This window comes from Theropithecus gelada, chromosome 19, assembly GCF_003255815.1.
Source record: "Theropithecus gelada isolate Dixy chromosome 19, Tgel_1.0, whole genome shotgun sequence".
NCBI classification, from domain to species: domain Eukaryota; kingdom Metazoa; phylum Chordata; class Mammalia; order Primates; family Cercopithecidae; genus Theropithecus; species Theropithecus gelada.
The window spans coordinates 24,427,347-24,447,538 of record NC_037687.1 but is presented as its reverse complement, the minus strand read 5'-3'; the positions used below and the strand labels follow the sequence as shown (position 1 = coordinate 24,447,538).

The 20,192-nt window shown below is 57.5% G+C and overlaps 2 protein-coding genes across 4 annotated transcripts; both read right to left on the bottom strand.

Moving 5' to 3' along the window:
• Positions 1 to 1,069: 1,069 nt before the first annotated feature.
• INAFM1 (InaF motif containing 1) lies at positions 1,070 to 2,418 on the bottom strand. The gene has a single exon (XM_025367702.1). It carries the CDS (start codon positions 1,874 to 1,876, stop codon positions 1,445 to 1,447), a length of 432 nt encoding a protein of 143 aa, XP_025223487.1. The 5' UTR covers positions 1,877 to 2,418; the 3' UTR covers positions 1,070 to 1,444.
• Positions 2,419 to 2,486: 68 nt separating this feature from the next.
• Positions 2,487 to 19,540, bottom strand: CCDC9 (coiled-coil domain containing 9). Of its 3 annotated transcripts, XM_025367520.1 has the most exons (15): positions 19,390 to 19,540; positions 17,205 to 17,278; positions 16,948 to 17,052; positions 15,206 to 15,307; positions 14,789 to 15,040; positions 12,554 to 12,637; positions 12,294 to 12,467; positions 10,487 to 10,668; positions 6,413 to 6,459; positions 6,180 to 6,315; positions 5,701 to 5,794; positions 5,233 to 5,614; positions 4,759 to 4,851; positions 3,365 to 3,414; positions 2,487 to 2,812 (listed from the first exon to the last, which is right to left on the bottom strand). In XM_025367520.1, the coding sequence occupies exons 2-15, from the start codon at positions 17,205 to 17,207 to the stop codon at positions 2,795 to 2,797; spliced, it is 1,722 nt and encodes a 573-aa protein (XP_025223305.1). In that variant the 5' UTR covers positions 17,208 to 17,278; positions 19,390 to 19,540; the 3' UTR covers positions 2,487 to 2,794. The 3 variants fall into 3 exon arrangements, with proteins under 3 accessions (XP_025223305.1, XP_025223304.1, XP_025223306.1); XM_025367519.1 differs by lacking the exon at positions 2,487 to 2,812 and having other exon boundaries at positions 2,952 to 3,414; XM_025367521.1 differs by lacking the exons at positions 2,487 to 2,812; positions 3,365 to 3,414; positions 4,759 to 4,851 and having other exon boundaries at positions 4,971 to 5,614.
• Between the last annotated feature and the right edge of the window lie 652 nt (positions 19,541 to 20,192).

The following is a 20,192-nucleotide window of genomic DNA, read 5'->3' as shown; positions in this document are numbered from 1 at the left end:
CTAAAAAATACAAAAAAAAAAAAAAAAAAACTAGCCGGGCGAGGTGGCGGGCGCCTGTAGTCCCCGCTACTGGGGAGGCTGAGGCAGGAGAATGGCGGGAACCCGGGAGGCGGAGCTTGCAGTGAGCTGAGATCCGGCCACAGCACTCCAGCCTGGGTGACAGAGCGAGACTCCGTCTCAAAAAAAAAAAAAAAAAAATAGTGCTGGCTTCCTGGATTCCCCTTCTGTCCACAGACACGCTCTGGGGAGTGGTGGTGGGGTAAGGGGAGGTGAGCAGAGCAGTTCACCTTGCTAAGGAACCACCTCCACAGATCTCCAGGAGCCACAATGTGAGAGGAAAGGCTCAGCTTCACTCTCCTGGGACGGCCTCCAGCTCAAGCCGTGAGGCTGGCAAGGGACCAGTTTCTTGCATGTCAGATCCCAGGCCCTGCCCAGAGCCAGGCCTCAGTCTTCCAGGATGGAACATGGCCTCCCCACCTCGGACTCCTTGCCCAGAAGTTAGACCTCAGTTTCCTGGTCTAGGTTTCCTAGCAGCGCCGCAGGCCAGAGAGGCTGCACCAGTCTTCCAAGGCAGCACAGCGCTTTGGTGATTGGCTCTGAGATTTCCAGACAGGTTGAGAAGCAACATTACCACCGCCGCCATCCACTCCCATCTCTCTGACCCCAGGAAGTGGGCCAGCATCGTTCCCTCTCGGCAGCCAACTGAGATCCCTGAGTTATTTAGCCTCTGTCCCTGACATGATAATTACACCAACAGCAATTCCCAGAACCCCAGCTATTGTCCTAAATCACCCCACTCCTCCTCTTGTCTCCTGTGCTGTAACACGAGGGCAGACACTCTGCTTCTCTCCAGAGACATCTGTCCTTTGCTCTAAGCACACAAAAAACTGGGAAGCCCTTCCCACTGTCTGACCTTCAAAGGCCCTGCTGCTGCTAAGCTTCTTCTCCCTACTCTAACCAAAAAGAGAAGAGCGCCTTAAGCAAGGAGAACAGCCCACCTGGGACAAGAGAGACAAAGGCCACACCCAGGAAGGTCTTCCCCACACAAACTTGGGAGGAGAGGCATCTCTGCAGACAACAGGACAGACACAGCACGAGGCAGCTGAGGCTGTGGTTTATTGCAGATGGACACAGATTCAGGGAGGTGAGAAGGCAGATGGGCTGTGGGCTCTGTGCTCAGCATCCCACAGCAGGAGGAGCAGGAGACAGAGCTCAGGATGGGATCTTCCTGATGGTGGAGGACCCGGTCTGACCACAGAGGAGCTGCAAGAGGCAAGGCCCCGAGCCGACACCCCCTGGGCCCCCATTCCGCGGGATGACAGCTCCAGAGACGCTGGGCGATGTCACTAGGAAGGAGGCCGGACCCATCCGGAGACGGTGCATCCTCGGCGTGGAGCACAGAGCTCTTGAGGGCTGGCGATGCGGGTTGGGGTGGAAGGGAGAGTTACCCAGGTCCTCGACCCTCCGCGGCCTCTGGCGTCTCTCTGGCTGTCTGGTGGCTCAGGCGGCGGCCAGGGTCGCTGTAGCGGCGGCGGCGGCGGCTCAGCGGCAGCTGGAGCTGGGATCGGGGCCCGCCGGGGACTCCCAGGAGGCAGGAGACGGAGGCAGCGGCGGGCGCCGGGACAGGCGGCGCGCCCGGGCGGGAGGCACACGGAGGGGACGGCGCGCTGGGCTGCGGGCCGGCGGGCGCCGCGGGGGACCGCGTGGGTACCCAGATGAGACCGTAGTACACAGCGAGCAGCACGGCAGCCAGCGAGACGCAGAGAAAGTAGGCGCAGACTGGGGCCAAGCGCAGCCAACGCCCCCGTGGGCCCTCGCTCAGCCCCGCGCCGCCGGGGCTCTCGGCGCCGCCGCCCACGCAGCTGGTCCCCCGCATCCCCGCAGCCCACTCCGCTCCGCGCCGCAGCCCGCACAGGCCCCGCCCCCGCCAGGCCCCGCCCCCATCCCGCAGGACCGCCCCGCGCTCTAAATCGCCCGCCTCTGACCCCGCCCCCGCCAGGCATGGTCACGCCCCCACACGGCTCCGCAGCCTAGGCCCACCCCCTCCAGCCTCCGCCCAACCACCTACCGGCGGAGGTGTTAGCCCCGCCCCCTCGCTCCAGCCCCGCCCCCGCGTTTAGCTCCATCATCTCTATCACCGCCTGCTTCTGCCACAACCCGGTTCTCTTCCCACACCCAGACTTCATCCAGCCCAGGCGCCTACCCCGCCTCGGAGCCCGCCCCCTCGTCCCGCTCAAGCCCTGACAGGAGCCCTACGCCGCCCTCTGCCGCAGCCAGTATCTCTCGCTGACTGTCGGACTGTCTACTCCAGCGCTCAAGCCCCGCGCGCTACCCTCTGGCTCCCACAGTCTAGGCCGGAGTCCCTGCTCTCCTCCACCGCGGGCTCCCGCGCGGCAACCCGACCACGCCCCCGCGGATGGCCCCGCCCCATGACCGCGGCAAGATCCCCACCCGCGCGCGCCGACCCCGCCCCCGCCTAACTCCGCTTGTCGGAATTCCGGCCCCGCCGCTGCGGGACCCGCCGCCTCCAGCACACGCTCAGCCCCCTTTCAGGTCTGCTCAGCCCCCTTTCCTGGTCGCTCAGCACAACCTCAGGCCCCGAGGTTCCACTCCGCCCCTCACCGCAATCGCGCCCCTTGTCCCAGCTCCTCCCCCACCGTCTTCTCTCTAGAGCCAAGGGGTCCAGACTAGGCTCTGGGGAAGAGAGAAGACAGCCTGGAAATCCAGATAAACCCCTCCTGACGCCCCCTCCCCATCAAGGCGGGGAAGCTTCAGTCCCCTCCCAGCAGCGTCTTCAGGAATTCGGGGCGGCCTGCAGGAGGGGGGGGAGGGAAGACGGATCAGAAGAGTGAAGGAAGACTCCTTCCTCCCGCCTCTTCCAACACGGAAAAGCCCGCCAAGCACAGCGACCCAGCCTGCCCCCTCCAGAAACACAGTTCAAGAGTGAGCGGAAGCACTGCGTTTAATAGGACAAGGCTGGTGCCCGAGTAATTCAAGCCCTTCGGAAGAGTCACCGGCTATCTGCCAGGCCTCGGATGCAATCCTGGAGGCGGGAGATTCAACCCGAGCCGCCCAGGGCCTCCATGGGAGGCTAACGCGGAAGCGTCCCAGCCGTCCCGGTACCGCGACGTCCCCCGTTGGTGGGGCCTGCACCGACTACTGCCCTGGCCCCGCCCGGCTCGCAGACCCTGGCTCCTCCCCCCTTACATTTAACCCTCTCCTGGCTGGAGTGTGGCAGAAGCAGAGGACAGAGGAGCGAGGCGATGGGAGGTTAGTGCAGAGCGCGGAGGCCGCGGTCCGGCGGGCGCGGTCAGCGAGCGGCCCCCGGCGGCGGAGGGGCCGCCACCACCTTGCAGAAACGCACCCTCTGGAAGTCGGTGATCTCCGCCGTCTCCTGGCCCTCGGGGCCCGCCTCTGAGGAGAGAAGGGGCTGAGTCAGCGGAGGGAATTAGTCTTCCTACCTTCCCCCAGGCCCAGGACCACTCCCCCGCCTAGCCACGCCCCTTCCCCGTTCGAGCCCCTGCCACAGCCGGCTTGGCGCTAAGCGGTTTACACAGCCTAGACTAATCATCTCAGCGGACCCACGCAGCAGCAAACACCCCCAGCAACATAACCCTGTTTACAATCGGGGAAACGCGGGTGTGGTGCGCTCTGTCTCCCGACCAACACGTGGCCCAAGACAGAGCGCCTAGGCCCCCGTGCCACCCACCGCTGCAACCTGTCCTCTCCCACCCCCGCCCCATCTCACGGCCTTCACCAACCTCCACCAAGCCAGTCCTAGAGGACCCGCCCTCCCCTTTCCTTCGCCACCGCCTGCTATTCTAACCAGTCCTTCCTCGGCTCTGCACCCCAAATCCTAATCCCACTCTGCGGGGAGGGGAGGCCATCTGAGATTCGAAATCTTACTCCTACGAAGTGTAGGTGGAGAGGGGCTCGGCCTCTTGCTCACACTTCGTCGGTCCCAAAATGCTGATGGGGTCCGCATCTCTATTCTAATTTGCCCCACTAGGTTGCACCTCAAAACTCTAATCCCAGCCACAGTGAAATCCAGTTTTCTGCCCTTGCACATCTTTTTGGTCTTTTGGAGCCAGTTCAAATTTCGAAGTCCACCTTTAGCTCCTGCCCTAGTACACCAACCCCCCGCTTTTTTTTTTTTTTTTCCGAGACGGAGTCTCGCTCTGTCGCCCAGGTGGGAGTACAGTGGAGCGATCTCTGCTCACTGCAGCTTCCGCCTCCCAGGTTCAAGCGAGCCTCCTGCCTCCCAAGTAGCTGGGATTACAGGCGCATGCCACCACACCCAGCTAATTTTTTTATTTTAGTAAAGACGGGGTTTCACCTTCTTGGCCAGACTGGTCTGGAACTCCTGACCTCAAGTGATCTGCCCACTTCAGCCTCCCTAAGTGCTGGGATTACAGGCATGAGCCAAGGTGTCCGACCACACCCCATTACTCTTAAACCAGTGCTTTCCAAAACCCCTGAGCTCGACTCCAAAATTCTAATCCTTTCCTTACCCCCCCCTTCAACCTCCACCCACATACCCAATTCCTATTGGCTTGGCCCATAAAGTTGCCCCTTTGCCCCACCCCTGCCACCCAGCTCCAGTCTCCAATCCCTATCCCAGCTCACCCTTTTCACCTCACCTCTATGGTCCAACTGCTACCTACACACACTCACCCCACTCCCCCAAGCCCTCTGCCCCTCAGCCCCACAGAAAGCAGCAGCAGCAGCCTCCACCCCCTGCCCCATGCACTCCCCCACCTGGAGTTGCCTCAGACCCTTCCTCTTCAGCTTTCTGGGTTCCTGGGAGGCTGGGCCCACTCTCCAGGGAGGCAGGGGCTGACTGGCCACCTCCTAGGGAAGGGGAGGCCCGGTCAAGCCCCGTTTCCCTCCTGACATCTCCCTACCCCAAGAGAGAAGGCCCAGGGGGAGTTGAAGGGGGTTCAAGGACACACCTGGGGGAATGTCATTTGAGGATGTGAATTCTTTATTGGGGAGGGGGCTCGAAGGGCTGGGGCAGGCTCTGGGAGGAGGCATTCCAGAGAAGAGCATGACCGTACAGAAGAGCATGGGCTGCCCCCCAACCAACAGCCACCATGGCTATAGGACACACTGGGTCCCAGGGCCCAGCCCCCAAGGGTCCCCCATCAGCCACACCCCTCCAGGGCACGCGCACTTGTGCGCACACACACACACACAGCCAGCTTCATGCAGTCTCAAAAGGCCAGGCCTCACCCGGAGAGAGGGCGCCAGCCGGGTGGGTGGTCCGGGGAGAATTCAGCTCCACCTCTTCACCCCAATCGGACACGGACTGGTGGCCGCTGGGTGGTGAGAAAGGGCTGGAAGGCGTGCCAGGGGCCTGGGGCTCCGGCAGGGGCTCCTCTGGACTGAAGGGGACTCCGTGGGCCTGCTCACTACAGGGGCTCCCAGTGGGGGCGGCCTCTGGGGCTTGGTGGTCTTGGGCTGGTTCCTCCTCCTCATCACCTTCTTCCACCTCGATCTCCTCCTCCTCCTCGTCGTCCTCACTTATGTCCTCCCATTCTTCATCCTCTTCCCCCTCGTTCTCTTCCCCCTTGTCTTCAGGAGGCTGGTGGGCAGGAGCTGGGATCTTGGGTAGCTTTGGGGACATAGGCAAGTCAGGGCAAGGCGCAGGCCCTAAGCCCCCACCCCAGGCCCGTGCCCTGAACCGTGGCCCAGCCTCACCTGCGTGGATGTCTCCACAGGGGAAGTGGGCTGTGGAGCCTCAGGGGCTGGGGATGCTGCCCCCTCTTTTGTCTCCCAGCGGTCATCATGGTCACTAGAGGGAACAGAGGGAAGGGGTGATGCCTGGGTGGAGAGTAGATAGGAGGAAGGGCTTCCTGCTTCCACCCTCCCTAGGGAGGAGCTGCCCAGAGCACCTGGCATGTTGGAGCACTGAGGGAATGGCAGATGTGTGTCCCCAGGTGTCAAAGACAGATAGCAGGGCAGGTGGCAGGAGAGGAGACGGGTAAGGGCAGAAAGGGGACAGATGAGGGTAAAACCAAGAGCCAGATCCCAAGCCCCTCAAACCACAGACCTGCGAGATAGGGCCAAGACAAAGACAGGGACAGACAGATGTACCCACACCTTCACAGCAAGCCAAAGAAGAGGACGCCCTGTGGAGAGCCCTGGGGGTATGCAAGTCCACAGAAGGGATGCCCCACCTGTAGGCCCGGGGTGCTGCCTTGGCCTGAGGCCGACTGCTCTTTCTCCTCCTGCGGCTGCTGGCCTCAGCTTTGCGCTGGGACAGGAACTCCCCAAACGTAGGGGGCTTCGGGGGCCGGGCCCAGGCCTGGTCATCTGCAACAGAACCCAGGTATCATCAGAAAGGGAAGGCGTGGCACACACCACCCGACTCCCAGACCGAGCCTCGGCTCATCCAAGGGCACCCACTCACCATAGCGGTGGGATGGTTCATGGGCAGGGACTGGGCCATCCTTGAACCTGGGGAAAGATAACGGATGAGCGGGCAGCTAGGGGAACACGGTAACAAGAGGATCAAGAAGATAGGAGAGGTCAGGGTCAGAAATTGGATCAGTGACAGATGGTCAACCAGACAGGGGACACTAGAAGTAGGACAGGGCTGGGCATGGTGGCTCAAGCCTGTAATCCCAGTACTCTGGGAGGCTAAGGCAGACAGATCCCTTAAGCCCAGGAGTTGAAACCAGCCTGGTGAACATGGCGAAGCCCCACCTCTACAAAAAATACAAAAATTAGCTGGGCGTGGTGGCGCACGCCTGTAATCCCAGCTACTAGGAAGGCTGAGGAGGGAGGATTGCTTAAGCCTGGGAGGTCAAGGCTGCAGTGAGCCATGATCAAGCCACTGTACTTCAGCCTAGGTGTCAGAGAGAGACCCCATCTCAAAAAAAAAATAGGACTGGCCGGGCGCGGTGGCTCAAGCCTGTAATCCCAGCACTTTGGGAGGCTGAGACGGGCGGATCATGAGGTCAGGAGATCGAGACCATCCTGGCTAACACGGTGAAACCCTGTCTCTACTAAAAAATAACAAAAAACTAGCCGGGCGCGGTGGCGGGCGCCTGTAGTCCCAGCTACTCGGAGGCTGAGGCGGGAGAATGGCGTCAACCCGGGAGGCGGAGCTTGCAGTGAGCCGAGATCGCGCCACTGCACTCCAGCCTGGGCGACAGAGCGAGACTCCGTCTAAAAAAAAAAAAAAAAAAAAAAATTGGACCAGGTGATAGGTGAGACACAAATTTGACAGCATAGTGACAAATACAAAAAGATTCAGAATGTGGGTGCCAAAACAAAAATTTGAGGGAATCACCACAGACCCTTGCCCAAGTACATGACCCCCAACTGACTGACTTTTCCCACCAGTCTCTCTCGCCTCTCCAGCTAAGCAGGCTCTTCCACCACACCTAGCTCCTGCCTTAGGGCCTTAGCGCCTGCTCCTGGAACGTTCTTCCCACATTTTTCACTGGCTCACTCCCTCACCTCCTTTCAGGGCTCCGCTCAGAGGCCTTCCTGAACCCCCAGCTAAGACAATATTAGGGTCGGGCGCGGTGGCTCACACCTGTAATCCCAACACTTTGGGTGGATCACCTGAGACCAGGAGTTTGAGACCAGGGTGAAACCCCATGTCTACTAAAAATACAAAAATTAGGCCAGGCGCAGGTGGCTCACACCTGTAATCCCAGCACTTTGGGAGGCCGAGGCGGGTGGATCATGAGGTCAGGAGATTGAGATCATCCTGGCTAACACGGTGAAACCCCATCGCTACTAAAAATATAAAAAATTAGCCAAGCGTGGTGGCGGACGCCTGTAGTCCCAGCTATTCGGGAGGCTGAGGCAGGAGAATGGCATGAACCTGAGAGGCAGAGCTTGCAGTGAGGCGAGATCACACCACTGCACTCTAGCCTGGGTGACATAGCAAGACTCTGTCTCAAAAAAAAAAAAAAAAAAAAATTAGCCGGGCATGGTGGCGGGCACCTGTAATCTCAACTACTCCAGAGGCTGAGTCAGGAGAACTACTTGAACCCAGGAGGTGGATGTTGCAGTGAGCTGAGATCACACCACTGCACTCTAGCCTGGGCAACACAGCAAGACTCAGTCTCAAAAAAAGAGAAAATAATATTATTATTATTATTACACAGATTATCTAAGTCTAAAATTCTAATCTCCACCCTGGCTGCTTACTCTGCTTCATTGTCCTTCCGGGCCTGACATTAGACCTCTTAATTACCCACCTTGCCCACTACATTCTTAGTTCCACAAAGGCAGAAATGTTGTGTTTGCTGCTGTATCACCTAGAACCTTCTATGACATAGGGGGGACTCAAATATATGCTGATGAAAGCAAGACACCATGCATTTTTTTTTTTCTTAGAGATAGGGTCTTGCTCTGTGGTCCAGGCTGGAGTGCAGTGGCATCATAACGGCTCACTGCAAACCTCCTGGGTTCAAGCAGTCCTCCAGCCTCGGCCTCCTAACGTGCTGGGATTGTGGGGATTATAAGCGTGAGCCACTGCGCCTGGCCCACACACACATTCTTTTTTTTTTTGAGACGGAGTCTCGCTGTTTCACCCAGGCTGGAGTGCAGTGGCGCGATCTCGGCTCACTGCAAGCTCTGCCTCCCGGGTTCCCACCATTCTCCTGCCTCAGCCTCCCGAGTAGCTGGGACTACAGGCGCCCGCCACCACACCTGACTAATTTTTTGTATTTTTAGTAGAGACAAGGTATTACCATGTTAGCCAGGATGGTCTCCATCTCCTGACCTCGTTCGTGATCTGCCCGCCTCGGCCTCCCAAAGTCCTGGGATTACAGGCGTGAGCCACTGCGTCCCGCCATTTTTTGAATTTCTGGTAGAGACGGGGTTTCACCGTGTTGGCCAGGATGGTCTTGATCTCCTGACCTCATGATCCACCCGCCTCGGCCTCCCAAAGTGCTGGGATTACAGACGTGAGCCACTGCACCCAGCCCACACACACATTATTAATCAGACTTGTTGCAAACTGTTTTTGGGACACACAAGAAAAACAAATACTTTCTCACTGTGAACACTGAGAACATCTCCCCAAAAGTCCAGCTGCCTCCTCCTTAGGAAGATCAGCTATAGTATCTGAGCAAAATATTTCTCACACTTGCACAGGCTTAGCTCACAATCCACAACAGAATGCTTCCCGACCACCGGGCAGACAAAATCCTTCTCCTTAGCCAAAGCCAAAACACAAGTTATAGGTGAATGAAAACTTTCAACACAGGAAAGAATGGGGGATGAGGTAAAACCTAAAGTTGCTGATCTTTAAATACTGCCATTTATTGGCTCTTCCTGAACCTTCTCCTTCTTGGCTATGGAAGTTGGTCCCCATGACGACGATGTGATGAGGGTTTTAAGTCTGACTGCATCGGGGGACAGAGTCAAACTTGAGGTTAACAATGCCACTGGGGTAAGGTGGTGGTGCCGGGCACGGTGGCTCACACCTGTAATCTCAGCACTTTGGGAGATTCAGGTGGGCAAATCATGAGGTCAGGAGTTCAAGACCAGCCAGGCCAACATGGTGAAACCCTGTCTCTACCAAAAATACAAAAATTAGTTGGATGTGGTAGCAGGCACCTGTAATCCCAGCTACACGGGAGGCTGAGGCAGGAGAATCGCTTGAACCCAGGAGGCAGAGGTTGCAGTGAGCCGAGATCACATCACTATACTCCAGGCCAAGCAACACTGCGAGACTCCATCTCCAAAGAAAAAAAAAGAAGAAGGTGGTGACGGTGGGGCATGGAAAGACGTTCAGGAATCTGTGTTGGTGGGGACAGGTCAGAGGCTGGCAGGAGGATGCAAAGGTCTAATCGCTGTTAAACAGCCTTCACACCCTCCCTGCATTGGAACTGACGTCCCTGCAGCCACCGGTGTTCTTATCCACTGGAGTGGGCAGAGCTTACTTCCCCGCCCCAGTGAGATGGAGTGTGCTGGCAAAAACGACTGGCAAGTGTGCCCGCTTGTGCATCTGCCCATGTCAGGGCAAGCGCTCTCCAGGCAGCTGCTGCCCTCAGCCTGGACAGCAGAATGAACACCCTGGCGCAGAATGAGTTCACCCTGCCGCAAGGAGCCAAGCCCAGTGTGACCCACAGCTTAGCGTCCAGCCTGGATCAGATGAGCCCAGCGCACCCATGCATACAGAAGAAATCCTCTCACCCCAGCTGCTCAGGAGGCTAAGGCAGGAGAATTGCTTGAACCCAGGAGGCAGAGGTTTCAGTGAGCTGAGATCGCGCCACTGCACTCCATCTAGCCTGGGCGGCAGAGCAAGACTCTGTCTCCAAAAAAAAAAAAAAAGAAAACCAGAAGTGCTCTCACGTGCTGCCGTGCTGCTGAGCTCCGGCAGCTGGTCCACAGCATCTCAGGATATAGCAGTCACTCACTCATACACAGCAGGAGAAACCAGAGAGAGGCACAGGACTTAGAAGTCAGGGCCAAGGTCAAGGTGCCACACAGGGAGGGCAGTAGGGAGGAGACTCACATCCTATCAGTCTTCTCGGCGTCCCACTCGCGCCGCCACTGGCCAGTGGGTTTGCGGTGCCTCTGCAGCCGCTCCTGGTCGATCTTCTCCCTCTCCTGCTTCCAGCGCAGGTACTCCGACCGCTCCCGGCCCGTCATGGACAACGTCATGTCTCCAGCACTGCCCAGGCCAGCTCGGCGGCCCTGCCCCCCAGCCCAGGGGGAGTCAGGGCGCAGTCCCACACCCCACCCCACCCCTAAGCCCCAGGGCACATCCACTTGCTCAGGGTCACACAGGAAAGCAGTGACAAGGCAGAGATCACAACCAGGTAGGCTCAGGTGGCACCTCCTCAGAGAGGCCCTCTCAGATCTGTAGCATCCCTCTGTCCCCTCAGCTGCTGGATTTTTCTCCACAACACTTGGCAGGACCTCACATCTTGCTATATTTTCATTCACTCAGCTCCCACCAATAGAAACCTCATCAAGGAAGGGGCTCTGCCTCAAAACTCTTACCCCGCTGGGCATGGTGGCTCACGCCTATAATCCCAGCACTTTGGAAAGCTGAGGGGGGCGGATCACAAGATCAGGAGATTAAGACCATCCTGGCTAACATGGTGAAACCCTCTCTCTACTAAAAATACAAAAAATTAGGCCGGGCGCGGTGGCTCAAGCCTGTAATCCCAGCACTTTGGGAGGCCGAGGCGGGTGGATCACGAGGTCAGGAGATCGAGACCATCCTGGCTAACATGGTGAAACCCCGTCTCTATTAAGAAATACAAAAAACTAGCCGGGCGAGGTGGCGGGCGCCTGTAGTCCCAGCTACTCGGGAGGCTGAGGCCGGAGAATGGCGTGAACCTGGGAGGCGGAGCTTGCAGTGAGCTGAGATCCAGCCACTGCACTCCAGCCTGGGTAACAGAGCAAGACTCCGTCTCAAAAAAAAAAAATAAATAAAAATAAAAATAAAAATAAAAATACAAAAAATTAGCCGGGCGTGCGGCTACTCCCAGCTACTCAGGAGGCTGAGGCAGGAGAATGGTGTGAACCCAGGAGGCGGAGCTTGCAGTGAGCCAAGATGGCGCCACTGCACTCCAGCCTGGGTGACAGAGTGAGACTCCGTCACCAAAAAAAAAAAAAATACTGTTAGTAACAAGAAAACGCTCAAACATACCACAAAGCTGTAACAACTAGAGCAGCGTGGTACTGACAGAAGAACCAACAGACGAACAATTTGGGGGTGGACCACCAAGTGCAAGGACACTGCCCCTCCCTCCTCTTCTAGGTCAGGTCCCCACCCCTCACACAGCACCTGCCACATGGTAGGTCCCTCATAAATGCTGATGTCATTAACAATGAGGGAAGATTTGCCTTAGCAGGAAACAAAACATACCACAAATCCTTAATAATTAAAATCCTGGCCAAGCACGGTGGCTCACACCTGTAATCCCAGCATTTTGGGAGACCGAGGCAGGTAGATTACTTGAGGTCAGGAGTTGCGAAGACCCGCCTGGCCAACATGGTGAAACCCCATCTCTACTGAAAATACGAAAAAATTACCCAGGCGTGGTAATACTCGCCTATAATCTCAGCTACTTGGAAGGCTGAGTCAGAAAAATTGCTTCAACCGGGAGGTAAAGGTTGCAGTGAGCCGAGATGGCGCCACTGCACTCCAGAATGGGTGACAAAGCAAGATTCGTCTCAATGAAAAAAAAAAGTCCTGTGCTACGGCACAAAAAAGGAGAGGCCCCATGGCCCTAATCTGTCTGGTTCCTGCTGCGCAGTCCCCATCATAGCCCTGACAGCCCCGGGGTGTCCTCACCGCCAGCACCCACCTGCCGCTCATGCTCAAGGCCACAGCGCACCCGCTCAAAGTCAGGGCCACCCCAGTTGCGGCCATGCCGGCGGCTGTCCTCCCGGCGGTCCCGCTCAGATTCCTCCAGGGGCCCGCTGCGTCGCCGGGGATCATCCAGGAAGTTCCGCACCGGGTTGGGTTCGAGCACCCCTTCCTGCAGGCAGCGGAGCAGGGGATTGACACCGGCTCCCCGCAGCCCAGGCAGCTGGGCCCCGCCATGGGGACACCCGCACCACTGACCCGCTGGTTGCGCTCGTACTCGGCGATCTTCTCCATCTCCTCGTTCATCTTCTCAATGTTCTGTCTGCGCCGCTCCTCCCACTCCTGGGGGGATAAAGATAGGGATACCCAGCTTCAGGGAGAACTATTAGGCCGCCCGTGCAGGAGAGGGGCTGCCCAGCAGGCCTGAGGCTCCTCTCCTCAGACTGGTCTGCTGGTGTCTGAGCATTTGCTCTCAGCATGCTCCGTGCTCAAGGTCAGTAGTGAACTAATGAGACTGGTTGGTCAGGCCTAGTCTATGCAAACAACACAGTATATACTGCACTGGCTTTCCTATTGTGGGGGTCTGGAATTTCAATACATACTAGACGGAGGGAGCCTGCGTTCAAAACCAGCCTCCAGGCTGACACAGTGGCTTAAACCTCTAATCCAAGAACGTTGGGAAGCCAAGGCAGGAGGATTGCTTGAGTCCAGGAGTTCAAGGCCAGACTAGGCAACATAGCAAGACCCTGTCTCTACAAAAAATTTTAAATGTGGCCGGGGGTGGTGGCTCACGCCTGTAATACCAGCACTTTGGGAGGCCCAGGCAGGTGGATCACAAGGTCAAGAGATTGAGACCATCCTGGCTAACACAGTGAAACCTCGTCTCTATTAAAAATACAAAAAAAAAAAAAAAGAAGACGGGCGTGGTGGCAGGCGTCTGTAGTCCCAGCTACTTGGGAGGCTGAGGCAGGAGAATGGCGTGAACCCAGGAGGCGGAGCTTACAGTGAGCCAAGATCACGCCACTGCACTCCAGCATAGGCAACAGAGCGAGACTCCATCTCAAACACAAAAAAGCAGGAACCTGGGTCCCTGAGTGACATCATGGAGCGGGGCCTCGCCCCCTGGACCACCCACCTCCCTGCAGGGCTCAGCATACAAGAGAGAAATAAACTCCTACTCTACTTAGGTCGTGAGATTTTTGGCGTCTTTCTGTGACAGCAGCTTGGCATGCCCAATTTAAGTCTAATTCTTTTTTTTTTTTTTTTTGAGACAGAATTTCACTCTTGTTGTCCAGGCTGGAGTACAATGGCGTGATCTCAGCTCACTGCAACCTCCGCCTCCCAGGTTCAAGCACTTCTCCTGCCTCAGCCTCCTGAGTAGCTGAGATAACAGGCGTGTGCCACCATGCCTGGCTCATTTTTTGTATTTTTAGTAGAGACAGGGTTTCACCATGTTGGCCAGGCTGGTCTCGAACTCCTGACTTCAGGTGATCTGCCCACCTTGGCCTCCTGAAGTGTTGAGATTACAGGTGTGAGCCACCGCACCCAGCTTTTTTTTTTTCTGATATGGAGTCTCACTCTGTCACCCAGACTGGAGTGCAGTGGCACCATCTCAGCTCACCGTGACCTCCGCCTCCCAGATTCAAGTGATCCTCCTGCCTCAACCTCCCAAGTAGCTGGGATGACAGGTGCCCACCACCACGCCCGGCTAATTTTTGAATCTTCTTATTCCCGTGTAAATGCCAGAACCAGAAGCTCACAGGGGACATGAGCTGCCCAAGGACAGGTAACTCACAGAACCAGGTTCAACCCATGTCTATGGTGGGCTGTCCGCCACTCAGCTAGACCGCCTCACACCCCGCTGACCTGCACGTCATGGGTGAGTGAGGCAGTTACAGTAAGATCACTGCTCCCCACAAACAAAGCCGGGGACCAACACAAACACAGAAACAGAATGCCACACAGCCTGTGCCCACAAGCACACCAGAGACAGCCCACCAGACACACACACACAGAGCCTGTGCCCACAAGCACACCAGACAGAGACAGCCCACCAGACACACAAACTGTGCCAGAAAGGCAGGAGAGGTGGGGACAGAGGATGAGCGGGCAAGCATGCACCAGAAAGCCAGAAAAAGGGAGACAAAGAGCGAGCGACAGAGGACACGCAGCACTAGGTGTTGCAGGAGAGGGATGGAAGGAAGGCAGGGAGGAATGAGAAGAGGGGGAACACGGGCAGGAGAGAAAGAGACAAGGAGTAACATGAGAGCTCTGGGCGTGAGGAGAGAGAGAAGGAACAGGAGGAAATAGAAGAGGGAGAGCAGGAGGAGGAGGAGGTGGTAAAGGAAGAGAGAAACAGAGCCAGAGGCAGAGGCTCAGAGAGAGATGCCGAAAGATGGACATACAGGACAACTGTGCATTTGAGAGGAGAAACAGACAGAAACAGACAACAGAGAACCTCAGCCAGGGCTCCAGGTGCTGCCTAGCTCCTACCTTAGATTTACGGTCAGAGATTGAGGTGTCTCCAGCTCCAGAGAGGTGAGGGAAACCCCGGCCCCGGCCCCTCCGGCCACGGCCCCCACCTCCTCCTCCTCGAGGCTGCTCCCCAGGACTGCCCTCCCAGCTGCGCGATGCTCGGCCCATGCCAGCCCGGCCTCCCTGCTGTGGAGGAGTCCGGCCCCCCTTGCTGGCCCCTGGGGGCCGATGGGTCCCAGGAGACCTCCGGGAAGGACCCAGGTTCTTCTCCTGGAAGAGGGGAGATGGGGAAAATACAGTCACTGGGGCAGGCAGGCATGCGGCCAGGATGGAGGCCACCCACTGGTGCAGGACAGCTGGGGGCTCCTGGGTCCCAGGCCTCAACCCTCTGCCCCTCCCCATCCCCACGATCCCTAACCCCAGTGATAAGCTCACCGACTCCACTGCCACGTTCTCCTTCTCCACTGAGCGGCCCTTTCGGGGAGCTGTGACCGCGACTCCCTCAAGTTCAGCTTTCTTACGGTCTTCCTCAATCTCCTAGGAACAGACACCCGGGGTAGGGAAGCGTCAGGTGCCCTGACCGCCAGACAGCCTCCCACAGACCCCTGATCTCCGACTAAGTCTGGCCCCAGCCCAGGCCTCTCTCCTGGGCTCTGGACAAGAAGGCCACTCATATCCCTCAAACCCCATCACATTGCTGCCCCACTCAAAACGCTCCCGTAGTGCCCATCTCTGAGTAACAGCCTTCCCCACATCCTGCGGGACCCGTGGGGTCTGGCCTTGGTACCTCCCTGACCTCGTCTCTCACCCTCTGCCCCGAGATCACTCTGGCTTCCTTGCTATTCGCAGAACACATCCAGCTCAAACCTGCCTCGGGGGCTTTGCACCAGCGGCTCCCTCTGCCAGGAACACTTTTCCCAGCGATCTTCCAACCCCTCACCTCCTGCAGGTCTCTGCTCCAATGCTGCCTTCTGGTGAGGCTTTCCCTGAGCACCCTATGGAAACCAGCTCCCTGCCACCCTCTCTGATCTCATCCCATTTGCACCCAGCACCGTGTGCGTCTTGCTCACTGTCTGCTTCCTCCACTACAGCAGAATCTGCCTGGGAACAGGAATGTCGGTCCGCTTTCAGTGATGTATGTCACTGACATGTATCCCAAGTCTAGAACTTTGCCTGGCCCACAAGGGAAATTCAATATGCCTTTTATAAAATGAATGAGTTCATGAAGAATGAATAAATGAAACCCATGCCTCCCCCCAGATCCCATCTCAGGGACAGCCACACCACCTACTCAGCGGCCTTGTCCTAAATCCTCCCTCTTCCTCCCCCTGCCCCCAACTGCTCTTTACTAACTGAGTTCCTCTCAACAGCCCTGCCCTGAGCCAGGTACCTCCTCTCCTACTAGGGTTCCAGCCCCAGCTTCCTCCTCGGTCACTGGGCTCCAGTATCACCTCCTCCCACCCACCACCACACAGCACCCAGAGGCATCTTCCTAAAGAACTATTCTGACGGGTCCCACCCCTGCTCAAGGCTCTCCCTGGTTCCCCAGCACCCTCAGGACAAAGTTCAAACTCAGCCTGGTGGCATTCAGGGCCCCGCACAGCCTAGTCCCTGCTGACCTGCCCAGGTCAATTCTCTCCTAACCAACCCTCCAACTTGAAGCTCCAAGCTCTCTCTCGCTTCCAACATTTGCACAAACTGTTCTCTCTGCCTGAAACATGTTCCCCTCTCCTTCTCAACGGGTTATTGTCTACTCACCACTCAAGCCTCAAAGTCCACTCCTCCAGGAAACCCTTCCTGATATCCCCAAGGCTGGGGAGGAGCCTCCTCCGGACTCCCACAGACCCCTGGATTTCCTGATTCCAGACTTGTCCGCTCTGGGACATCCCTGACTAGACGGTGGACCCTGGAGGGGTAGGCCTGGGTCTGTCTCAGTCACAGCTGTATCCCCAGCACCACTCAGCACCGGGGCTGGTATGGTAAAGCTCTTGGGGAATACTTGTGAACAAATGAATGAATGAATGAATAATGGAATGAAAGAAGGGATGTCAGGCTAAGGCCTTTGGCTTTTATCCTGACAGTGATGGGGAGCCATGAAAAGGTTGTAAGGGAGAGGTGAGAAAAACTCACTGCGGGGAAGAGAGGGGATGGGGTCTCCCAGGGCGGGGCTAGGGCACCTGGTAGCGCCGGATGAGGGCCTCATTCTTCCGCCGAAGAGCCTCGATCCTCTTGTCCAACTCAGCATCCTTCTCCTCCTTTGATTTCAAATCGAGTGTGGCTGCCTGAGACCGGGAGGCAGTTGAGGGATGGAAGGAAAAACCTCCATCCATACCAGGGATTTTCCCTGGGGTCTGAGAGTCTGCCCCCCTGGATCCCATCCTCCCAAGCCCCCTTCCCCAAAACTGAGATTCTAGAGACCCACTTTCAGCCTCACCATTTCGCTGGCTTGGTGGGGTCAAGGTCCCAGCAAACCTCCCCTGCAGAATCTAGACACAGCACTGAGGGTTCCTGGGAGCAGAGGAAAAAGAAGGACTAAGGCCAATGGCCCCCCAATCTACTTCGTCCTCTAACATACTGGGGGCTCCTCACAGCCATACACAAAAAAAAACCTGTACCGCAAGAGAATTCTAGCCCTCACTCTCCCTCCCTTCAACTGCCAGCTCTATTTTCTCCATAGAAATTAAGATGGGCCGGGTGAGGTGGCTCACGCCTGTAATCCTAGCACTTTGGTAGGCCCAGACGGGCGGATCACGAGGTCAGGAGATCGAGACCATACTGGCTAACAGGGTGAAACCCCATCTCTACTAAAAAAAAAATACAAAAAAATTAGCCAGGCAGGCCGGGCGTGGTGGCTCACGCTTGTAATCCCAGCACTTTGGGAGGCCGAGATGGGCAGATCACAAGGTCAGGAGATCGAGACTACCCTAGATAACATGGTGAAACTCCATCTCTACTAAAAATACAAAAACTAGCCAGGCGTGGTGGCGGGCACCTGTAGTCCCAGCTACAGGCTGAGGCAGCAGAATGGCGTGAACCCGGGAAGGCAGAGCTTGCAGTGAGCCGAGATCGCGCCACTGCACTCCAGCCTGGGCAACAGAGCGAGACTCCGTCCCCCCCAAAAAAAAGAAAGAAAGAAATTAAGACTCAGCCCTTTCATGATCTTTGTGGACTCACCCAGTTCCCATGTAAACAATCTAGTGAAACCCACCTTGGGGATATTCTGGCCCCCACCCACTACTTAAGTATCCAACACTGCTCTCCTCCAAACGCAGATTCTAGTCCAGCCTGCATACCCTGTGGTATGAGTGCTAGCCCGGTTCCCTATCGAGAGTTCCAACTACAACCCCTCCAACCAGCCTACACAAGAAAGTTCCAGACCCACCTCCCTGTGCTCATCCTGGTGCCTCTCATATTCAGGCGAATATTCTAGCTCCGCCAGGTAAGGTTCAGAAACATTCCTAATCCCACGCTCAAAGAAAGTCTGAACCCCACTCTTATTGGCTGCCCAAGTTTTCAGAGAACACGCCAAGCCCACACCTTCCCCAGGGACTTCCTAGTCCCGGTCTTCAGCACCCTGAGGAAGCTCAACAGCCTCCCGCCTCCCCCGAAAGAATTCTGTACAGAGGCCCAGAACTCACTGGCGAGGCTTCCTGGAACTGGCCTTTTGCCCCACTGAATACTCCACCAGCCCCAACAAGGATAAAAATACCCAGGCCCGCCCCAGATTTTCTGTGCAAAGCTCCAGCCTCAATCCAGCTGGGAATGCCAGGGCCACTTCCCCGACATCCTGGAGACCGCTCTAGCCCCGCCCCAACCCATGGGCCATTAATCTAGCCCCCCTCCCGACTTTCTCTCAGGCAACAGTCCAGACCCGCCCCTCCCATCTCTTATTATTATTATTCCAGCCCCGCCTCCGGCCTTCCCAGTCAACCCTCTGGCCCCGCCTCCGATTGGCCTGGCCAACTTCCTGGACACACCCCCTTACTCCCGCCCACACCTCGTTACGTCAGCATCTGGCCCCACCCGTGGCTTCCCCAGGGTTCTGGCTCAGTTCCCCGCTTCCCCGCCAACGCTCTGGCCTCGCTCGTGGCTCAGACGAAACTTTCTGGCTCCACCCCTAGCATTCCCCGCCAGCTCCCTGGCCCCGCCCCCTGGCTCCCCACTATAAAGTGGCCCCGCCCCCGGCACGCGTCAGCCTCTGGGTCCGCCCCCAACGTCCCGGCCAACAATCTGGACCCACTTCCAGTCAGGCAAAACTTTCTGGCCCCGCCCACAGCGCTTCCGCCGGGCATCGGAGCCCCGCCACACAGCTGTCCAAGCAACATATGGCCCCGCCCACGGCCCAGCCACAACTTTTAGGCCCCGCCCACAGCCGCCGGCCCAGGCTCGGGCCCCGCCCCGCCTCGCCCCAGCCCTACCCACCCCCCGCAACGGCCCGCCGCGCCAGCGCCCCTCCAGCTTCCCATGTGGGCGTCCTGTCCCCGCCCCCCGCAGAGTACTCCGACCCCGCCCCCGCCGGCGGCTCCCCACCCCGCCCACGCCTGTTCGCGCTCCCCGCCACGTGGAGCTTCAGGCCCCGCCTTCTCTGGGCGCGCTCCCGGCCCCCTCCCCCCGGTCACCTGTCCCGGAGACCCCGCGGCGTCCGCGACTCCAGCTCCGTCGGCCTCTGCGTCCGCAGCTCCCGGGCCACGCGCGTCACTTCCTGCCCGCACCACGTGAGGCAGAGAAATAAAGAGGGTCACTTCCGGTCCTGTGGGACCGTTTCCGGGAGCCTTAAAGGGGCCGCGTCTCCGCAGTGGAGGTGGGATCGGGGCCACCTGGCCCCCCGAGTGTTCTGGAAGCTCATCCAATTTCCTTCTGCCTGAAGTACCAACTTCCAGGAAAAGGAGACACCGTCTTCACTCCCTGGCCTCTACCTCTTTCTTCAAGCTGTTTCCGCCTCCAGCCCCTCATTCCTGGTTTCTGTCAGTAGATGCCAAGCATTGGGCACTGACGCCTGGAAGGCTGACCTGGTTCGAGCCCCTCGTGCCAATGAAACCTAAGAGTTCGCTTTAGAAGCTTCAGATGTTCAACCGGCGAGGGGCGGCTCACACTTCTAATCCCAGAACCTTGGGAGGCCGAGGCGGGCGGATCACCTGAGGTCAGAAGTTCGAGATCAGCCTGGCCAACATTGTGAAATCCCATCTCTACAAAAAAATTAGCCGGTTGTGGTGGCGCGCGCCTGTAACCCCAGCAACTTGGGAGGCTGAAGCAGGAGAATCGCTTGAACCGGGGAGGCAGAGGTTGCAGTGAGCCGAGATCATGCCACCGCACCCAGCCTAGACGACAGAGCGTACTCCTTCTCAAAAATAAATTTATTTATTTATTTATTTTATTTTATTTTATTTTATTTTATTTTATTTTTTTTTTTTGAGACGGAGTC

What these genes read in the sequence shown, in the direction of transcription:
- INAFM1 (XM_025367702.1), bottom strand. Translation starts at nt 1,876, where the DNA reads ATGCGGGGGACCAGCTGCGTGGGCGGCGGCGCCGAGAGCCCCGGCGGC.
- CCDC9 (XM_025367519.1), bottom strand. An exon ending in TCTCTGACCGTAAATCTAAG is followed by an intron (nt 12,638 to 14,788) that starts GTAGGAGCTAGG and finishes TTATCCCCCCAG; the next exon opens with GAGTGGGAGGAGCGGCGCAG. An exon ending in GCAGCACCCCGGGCCTACAG is followed by an intron (nt 5,795 to 6,179) that starts GTGGGGCATCCC and finishes TGTTCCCTCTAG; the next exon opens with TGACCATGATGACCGCTGGG.